The sequence below is a fragment of the Ascoidea rubescens genome (assembly GCF_001661345.1).
Source record: "Ascoidea rubescens DSM 1968 unplaced genomic scaffold ASCRUscaffold_8, whole genome shotgun sequence".
Classification (NCBI taxonomy): Eukaryota; Fungi; Ascomycota; class Saccharomycetes; order Ascoideales; family Ascoideaceae; genus Ascoidea; species Ascoidea rubescens.
Genome location: NW_017962920.1, coordinates 619,156 through 628,214, shown reverse-complemented (window position 1 = coordinate 628,214; position 9,059 = coordinate 619,156). Strand labels below are relative to the sequence as shown.

Here is a 9,059-nt window from a genome sequence, read left to right as displayed (position 1 = left end):
TTTGATATATTTGGAATTATCTTTCAAGAACCAGAAATTAAATAATTCATTTCGAAAAGTATCAATAGCTAATATGAAAACTGCCCTGTTGTATTTATACTGATAGAGACTGCAATGAAGTCAACAAAATATTTACCATTCGAATTTCAATAAACACTTCTAGTTAAAAATGTGAATAACGAAATAATTGATTCATATTTTCTTTTATATTCTTCCATATAAATAATGTAGTGGCTATCCATATTGATATTGATATTCAGATCCATATCTATATTCAATATTGAAACTATAGTTACGATATACTCACCTCTCAATATAGCATATTCAGTTTTCATAACAACAAACATAGATATACAAGTTGCTAAGTAGTAAAAATGGAACTGTCTGGCACTGGATTAGTTCAAAAATTAATTTCCAAAGTGTCTAAGCAACTTCATTCTCCATCTACCTCATCAAATCTCACACCCAAAGAAATAAGTGCCGCCTCAAAGGTATCTAATTCTGCTTTTATACATCTTACCACAGACTATCAATATCACAATTCTATTATTAAAAAAAGTCTTCTCTTTTCTTCTAGTAATATTTTTGATAAAGATAGTAATAATCTGACTGATCAAGATTATTGGAATGACTATAATAATGATTTTACTATTGATACCGATATTATTAATCGTTTTGGTAACAGAAAATTCGGTGTGCCAAAAGATGCTTTGTATTTTGAGAACTTGGATTTTTCACTTTACTCCCCTGAATACAGCAAATTAATTCAAAATCTTACACTTTCTTTAAATGTTTTTGAATTGAATGAAGCAAAATCCAATCTATTATTTGATATTATAAAAAAAACTAAAGATTTGCAAAATATCAATTTTATTGTTTATAGCCCTAACGTACTTTTCCCATATAACTTGAGGGGACCGAATAATTTGAGACCATCTAAAAATAAATATGAAGTTTGGAATCAATTTACAAAATCATTGATTCTTGTTAACTCAAGTTCTTTGAAACTGGTTACTATTAATTTTAGGGATTTTTTAATTGACGTTTCTGATTATTTTTGGTTTTTAAATCAGTTAACTGAAGATAGATCAAGAAGCTACTTTACAAATGGGGCAAGGTTTTTTTTAAAATTTGAGTCCTTTGGTAAAAGTTCTCTATTTCTTAAACAAAAAAAGTCAAAGTATACTAGAATATTAATTAAAAAAGATAAACTCGGTGTTAAAAATAATAACAAACATAGAATTGACTCAAATTTTTTGAGCCAATTCTCAAAGGTTTCAAGGAGCATAAAACAAATAAATCAATTCACAATCAATGACGATATATTTTTCAAAGAATTAAATTCATTTATGAAGCTTTCATTTGATTATTCATTTCCCTTTTCATTTCCCCATCAAACAATTGAAATACAACCTTTTGCTTCTTTTCTTAAAATAAAATCAGTGGTATTTCAGAGTGGCAAGTTAACAAACCTTGAAAATTTAAATAAAACCCAGTTTACCGAATTGGACTTGCCTGGATGTCAGATTGTTGACATTGAAATAATACCAAGTTTCAAATATTTAACATATTTAAATTTATCCGATAATAAAATTGAAGAAATATCATTTTTATCAAAAATGATTGATTTGAGAACTTTAAACTTGGCTGATAATGAGATTAAAGACATATCATGTCTATCCAAATTAATTGATTTAAGAAGTTTAAATTTAAATCGAAATAAGATTGATGATGTTTCTTCGTTAGGAAAGCTAATCTATTTAACTGATTTAAAATTAGATAACAATCGTATTACAGATATTGATTTTGTAATTAATTTAAAAGAATTGAAAAACTTAACATTTTCCAGAAATAATGTTGAAAAAATCAATAATTTGTCAGGATTGAACAATTTGATTTTTTTAAAAGGAAGTTTCAATCGAATTAAAAACGTTAAAGACATATTGTTTTCTGTTGAAAATGCAAAAAATTTTAAAAAATTAAGAGAAATTAAAATTTCTATAAATATAATTGAAAACTTGCAAAACCTTTATATACCAGACAATGTTGAGTATTTTGATTTTTCATGGAATGAAATTAAAGAATTTTCAATTAAAAATGTGGAAAATCTTTTGAAGCTAAAATTTATTCGATTGAATTGTAATTCATTAAGAGAATTGAATAATTTTGAAATTCCAAATAACATTGAACGGATTTATTTAAATCACAATAATTTACAATATCTTGTTATTCCACATAATTGCAATGCCCTTGAATTACAATTACTTTATTTAGACTCTGGCGTGTTGGTAGATGAAGATTAGATTATGATTCCAGCAAGTTTTAGAATATTACGTTTTCTAAATTGAGGATTTTGATGATTGGAAAAGTGTTAAAATACATTGAAGATGTATAAATTTGGAAAAATAAAGTTGTAGTTGATATTTAAATGATAATCATCAAATTGAAAGAAGGAATTGAAGTTTTATTTTAAAGAAATAATATTTTTTTATCAGGTTTTTGGTTTACAATTTTGTTTTTTGAATTACTATTACATTAGTTCTTCATTTTTTTCTAATTTCTATATTTTTTATATTTTTAACATTTTTAATATTTTTTATAGCTTAAGTTTATTTAAATACTATGTAACAAATGCGTAACAACTTGCCAACTATAAAAAATAAACTATTTTTTTCGAAACCAAATCAAACAAATAATTAAGATTTGCAGTATTAACATATTTATCAACCTGGTTCCAACTAGTTAATGGTTTTATACACGTATATATAGACCACATGATCCCCATCTGCTATTCCTTTTTCAATGTATATTTTTTGAGATTTTTATTATTTTTGTTGTTATTTGGGAAATATATGCTCAAAACAAAGAACGGTCTCCACGGGATTCGAACCTGTGTTTGAAATCTCGGCCCATTTTGTTTTGGAAATGATAAAACATTCACAAAATAACAAAGAGATATCAGAAAAGAGATATCAAAGAAGAGATACAGTTGGAACGGTTTGATTTTTTTATTGATGTTGATACATCAGATATACTGTCAAATATAATTATGGTACAAGCAAAAACATAGTCAGATCGCTTAATAGTCAATAGGTTCCACAAAGGTTTCTGAGTTCTGCAATTTTCACTTAATTTAGTACTTTTTTTTTATATTCGAATTATTAGCAGCAATCACTAGGATATTTATAAAAATTTTTTTAGTATATAACTTAAACTTTTAAATTATTAGACAAGTTAATTTTAAAATCATCACTGAAGTACTTTTTTTATCATTATATAATTATAATTATTATTGTAATCATTTTATTCTGCTCAGATGGTTTTTTCATTTTGTTTCATTTTGGTTTTCAATTGATTAGTTTAAAATAATATTTCCTGTATTCAGTTGTCTTTTACTGTTCATGTTTTTTAATTATTTTAAAATAAATCATTTCAATTTGATTACTTTTTTCAAAATTAGTCGGTATTTTCCGGAGTATTTAAATCTGAACTTTATGCAGGGTTTGCTAGAAATTAATCCGAAATACCGAGAAAGACATTAAAACAGAAGGGTAACAAACTTTTTCTCATAAACATTTTTTTCTTTTTAATATTTCAATGAAAAATCACAAAAATATAAGTACATATTTTCATATATAAAACCAAATATAAAAATGAAAATAAAAATAAAGTCAACTATGCTTCTTTATAATTATATATATTCATTAGCTTTGAGAATATTGAGTATCTTTTTAGTTTTTTCTTGCTTTTTTATTTGTTTGAATACTATGATTGAAATTTTTTATAATCCAATTTCAAATAATACCAATTCCAACCAAATTTCAAAAGTCTGGATATATCTCAATCTATGAGAGAGTAGACGTGATTAAATATTTAACTTTCAAAGATTTCACCTTTCCAATCTCATTGCTTTGAGTATTTTACTGCCTTGAGTATTTCACTCACAGTAACAACAACAAAAAATGAACATTAGTCTTAATTATGTATATTCAGTTAAATATTTTAATCATTTATTAACTAAAAATATTTCTTTAGAGAAACTGCATAATAATTTAATAACCCAATAACTTAATATTAATAAAACTTTAGGCTTTTATTTTGTTCGGAAAACGGAAAAAGAACTTAACTACACTAGCCGCAAATTACTTATTTTGCGAGCTGATGTTTTAAGAAAGTGAAGCATGATTATAAAAGTTAAAATTGTGTATTGGAGCAATGGAAAAAATCCAAATAAAAAATCGTTTTAAAAAAAAAATTTATAGGACAAAATGATTAATCATAATATATCAAAAGAATTAAAGATTAAAATAAAAACAATGGTTAATAAAATATTGCAAAATTATAAATATTTTATTTTTGTTTTTTTATGAATGCATGGGTTATTTTTTTTTCATTATTATTATCTGCAATTAAATAATAATTTTTTGCTTTTCTAATTTAAATCAAAAGCATACTTGGATTTGGTTCTAATTTTCTTACCGTATTTGTAAAATAAAAATGGCACAGGTGCTAAAAGTAATCCGAAGAGACCTAATAGTAATCCAGACCAATTCACACCTAGATCAGAAAACATATAGCCCGAAAACAATGGGAAAGCACAACCAAAACCAGATCTTAGAAAGGTGTTAGCTGCTAAAGCTGATGCTGCAAATATTAAATAGGAATCAATGATATAATTAATTGCAGGCATGAAAATTGTAACAGTAGCAAAACCAGTGAGGACACCTGATATTGTTGGAACAATCCAGTGAATACTATCTGGATAATTACCAGTCCAACAAAACCATAAAATTCCAATGGGAAAGGTAATACCACCAAACATCATAGGTTTTAATCTAGCTTCAGGGACAGGCTTACCGTCATTAGCTTTTAAAATTTGAAGATAATTCTTTTCTGCAAACAAACAAAAAAATGAACCCAGAATCTGGCCTAAGCATAAACCAATCATTGGTAAATAGGCATTTCCGCCTTTCATTTCATATTTAAACGTGAACACATAGGGATATGCAGTCAAGAACATGTAAATAACACCATAGATAAAAGCGGTATAAATCGAAAGTAATAGGATAATTGGCTCAGTAAATAACAAGACTAATGGTCTGGTAATATTTTTCTCGCAAATTTCTTTGAATGATAATCTTAAATCTTCATGAGCTGCTCTGATACCCCAATTACCAGTTCTTCTTCTCAATTTTTCGGCTTTTTCAATCAAAATAATTGGATGATGAGTTTCTTTCATAAAGAATATTAGAGTAACCAAATTAAAAGCAGCAAGGATACCAATGATATATTGGGTCCACCTCCAGCCTAAATAACTTTCAGCAATGTAAGCACCGAAAATTGGAGCAAAGGAAGGACCAATACAAACAGCCATTGAAAAAAAGACAATTGCTGTTCCTCTTGTTTCATTGTTGAACATATCAGAAAACGCAGCAGCCACCACTACTAATGGAGCTGATCCAATGCACCCAGCAAAAAACCTACAAATTAAGGCGGTTTGCAAATTCTCAGCAGTAGCACAGCCAAATATAAATGAAACAAAAGCAATTCCAGAAAGTATAAGAGGAATTTTTCTTCCATATAATTCAGAAATCGGGGCCCATACAACTGGACCAGTAGCAAAACCTAAGACATATAAAGAGGTACCGAGAGTAATAACAACGCTAGCAACATTGAATTCAGCCATCAACTGATAAGTTCCTGATGCAAAAATAGCCGAACCCATTGCAACACAAATAGCATCGAATCCTAAAACAGAGCATATAATCATTTTTTTCGATAAAGGCCAATTGTGAGGATGATCAGGATCATCGGGCCCATCAAATGTGACTGTGTAATTATCTTTGTCAGGTAAAGGAGAAGGATATGGTCGTCCTCCACCCATCTTTGGCAAAGGAGAAGTGTCCTTTTTAGTAGAAATGGACGTTAAAACTCTAGAAAGTTTTTTTGTAATATCAGTATTAGACTCAGCCTGAGAACGATTATCAGCAAGACTTTTTGTTCTTTCCAAATCATTGTTTTCATCTAAGTCTGCAGCAACAAATGGGTCAGGAGCAGTTTCTTTCTCTTCTTCACTGTAACTAGCACCAGATGAAGATCTGTCTGGTAAAGAAGGGCGAAGAGAATTGGAAGAATTCTGAGCTATTTCTTCCGACTTGAATGCCATGATAAAAAGATGTTTTCACAATCTGTTGTAAAAATAATAACCAATTGACTGTTCACAAAATCAAGGAAGTGGGCAACTATTTTTGAATCAAAAGAATGATATAATATAGTATAATACAGTTTAATACGATATAAATGATTTAGTCTCAAAAAATTGAGTATAAACCAAAATTCAACTGAAAAATGAAGTGTTAATTGGGACGATTTTGAAAACTATATATACTCAACCTTGAAAGTGCAGAAACCACCAAACCCATTGTTTAGCAGAACCAGTGTGATTAAATTATATGAATATCAGAGCAATTTTCTCACTGAAAACTCTTTATCTATGAAATTTTGCCAAATTCAAACCGGTAGTGACAAGTAGCTTTTCACAACTGTAATGGTGTTGTTGTAACTGAATATCTGAAAAAAGTTCAGAATGAAACAGAAGCAGCTCCAGAACTCTCTGGGAAATCCGAATCTAAACCTGAAAAAGCGTGACAATTTCCATCAACATATATCTTCAGCTCTACAGAACAGCTTAGGCATTCTCTTATAGGGCTCCTAAACAAATATACCAAGACTAAACAAGCTTTTCCGGTGATTGTTCGGCATGATTGCATGGACCCACAGACTTGCAGAATGGCGCTGCTGCGGAAGCTTTCCTAATCGGGCGCCGGAGCAGCGCTGGACCAGTGTTTAGGTTGTGGAAAGCTCTTGTGCTGCCGGAGCCAGCGAAAACAGCGAAAACAGAGAACACAGAAACCAGTGCCTCTTCTGCCGAAAGAACTCTGTTGCACAGCTCGGAACAGTCAGGAGACCCTGGAGGAAAACGGGCTTTGTTGGGCTGCTGGGGCTGTTGGAACAGATTCCCAATTGCAGCTCATGAGACACATTTGGAATCGTATATCTCGGCTCCTTTTGAGTTCAATGTTGTTTTCAATGTTCAACGTCCCCTTGGTAGATTCCTAATTGGTACAACTTCATGACGTCCTCATCAAATTCATCAAGATCATTGTAATTGTTGTAATCACTGTCATAATCCTCGTCAGTATTAAGATCAGCATCTGCATGTTTCTTATTATCGTCACTTGTGCCATCTTTTGGTTTTAGATTTCCATTTTCCATTCCATTTTTATTTGTTTTGCCCCCATAATTCAAGTTGTCAATTTTCTTCCATAAATACAAGTTTTTATTCTTGAATGTGCTGTATTTTCCTGTGTCAGTTTTGACGCTTTTCTTGTCTTCTATGCTTTCGTCGATAGTCCCTTTTTCACTTCGGAAATTGTCTTTATCTCGATTATTATTGCTTTCGTCGTCTGGTTTGAGTATCTTAAAGTATTCATCATGAATCATAGGTCTGCCGTAATGTCCAGATGAAAAATTGTACTCGTCATTAAATTCAATATCATACGCTTCATCATAAGTCGTTCCATCGTAGTTAAAATCGCATTCATATTCTTCGTACCTCGCTTCCCTTCCATTATCAGTACGACCGTCTCTTTCGTAATAATTGGTTGTGTTAACACTCTCATTATCAAAAATGTTTCTTCGGTGAACAATTAACAAATCTAAATCTTCTTCATTATTAAAACATCCATAGCTATCCTCATACTTGAATGTAGTTTCCGGATAAAAGTTATACGAATCATAGTCCGCATACTCATCATCTGTTGAATCAAATCGCAAACATCCGTTTTCATTATGATTTATAATACTGTTATCAAGTGAATCATCTGAATATTTTTCTGTATCTCCATAATCATGTCCGTTCCAATCATAATTACGATTATAAGCAAAGCTGTAATTATTATAACTATGGTATTTCTGCTTTTCTTCATGCTTATTTAACAAAAATTTAGATAGATTCTTATTAAAGCAAACAATGTCATTGTAATAAATTAGCCGTTTTAATGAGATTTTGGGCATAACTTTATATTTCTCATATAAAAAATCCCGAAATTTTCGGTCTTTTTCTTCATCTTCTTTAAGTTTTTTTTGCTTATCAATCAACGCTTTTTTAATTTGTTCTTCATTTTCTACTTGGTTATCAGGTTTCTCCTTTGACTTGCTTCTACGAAAGTTTCTAGTAAAGCCCTTTTTATTGCTTTTTTTCTTATTTCGAGTCAGCAGAAACACTCCTGTGCTCCCATCTTCATTGTCCTCATCATTGTCATCAACTTCTTTTCCCGATTCCTTCTCTATTTCTAAACTTTTTTGATTGAATAGTTTAGATTCCGCATCAAATATTTCATGCACCTGTTTTTGATATTTTTTCAACCGCCTGTTAAGATTAATTAACCACTCTTTTGTTATCACAGAATTGTTTTCAAAAATATCAATGTAGTTTTCATCATAATTGAAATAATGATATTTATAGTGGTGGTAATTTGAATTCGATTTATCTGTATTATTAGAATAAATCAAATAACTATAGTTGGTATCCAAATTAAAATATATATTTTGTTCAAGCTCATATTCATCCAAACTTTCTTCATTCTTTTGTTGGTTCATTATGACATCAGAAACATCATTTTCTAGATATAATGATTCTTCATCATTTCTATCTACATTATTGAACAATATTAGGCACAACTCTTTGTTAACTTTTACCAAACTATCTAGCTGAGCTTGTGTCAATGCAATCTCATTTTTTTCATTCAAAATCTCTTCGGTAATAACATCCTTCACCTCTTTGTCTTCTAAATCTCCCAGTAATCCTATGAGTAACTTTGATTTCTGATTAAATAAATTTTTTTCACACTGTTTATTGTGTTTATTTTCATAAAATTCCTTGAATTTCTGATTGATTGTTCCTGGCTTTCTAGATTCAAACGGATTTTTATAATAAATCTTATAAATATCCTCAGCTTTAACTTTCGACTTGAAATTACTATCTATTGACTGAAACT

General features: G+C 29.5%; 2 protein-coding genes across 2 annotated transcripts; one reads left to right on the top strand and one right to left on the bottom strand.

The window, feature by feature from the left end:
- Positions 1 to 374: 374 nt before the first annotated feature.
- On the top strand, positions 375 to 2,303 carry ASCRUDRAFT_86757 (leucine-rich repeat domain-containing protein; the record flags this gene model as incomplete). Its single annotated transcript, XM_020194933.1, has 1 exon — positions 375 to 2,303. One exon carries the CDS (start codon positions 375 to 377, stop codon positions 2,301 to 2,303), a length of 1,929 nt encoding a protein of 642 aa, XP_020046822.1.
- Positions 2,304 to 4,220: 1,917 nt separating this feature from the next.
- Positions 4,221 to 5,910, bottom strand: TPO1 (polyamine transporter TPO1). Its single transcript, XM_020193488.1, has one exon. It carries the CDS (start codon positions 5,882 to 5,884, stop codon positions 4,433 to 4,435), a length of 1,452 nt encoding a protein of 483 aa, XP_020046821.1. The 5' UTR covers positions 5,885 to 5,910; the 3' UTR covers positions 4,221 to 4,432.
- Between the last annotated feature and the right edge of the window lie 3,149 nt (positions 5,911 to 9,059).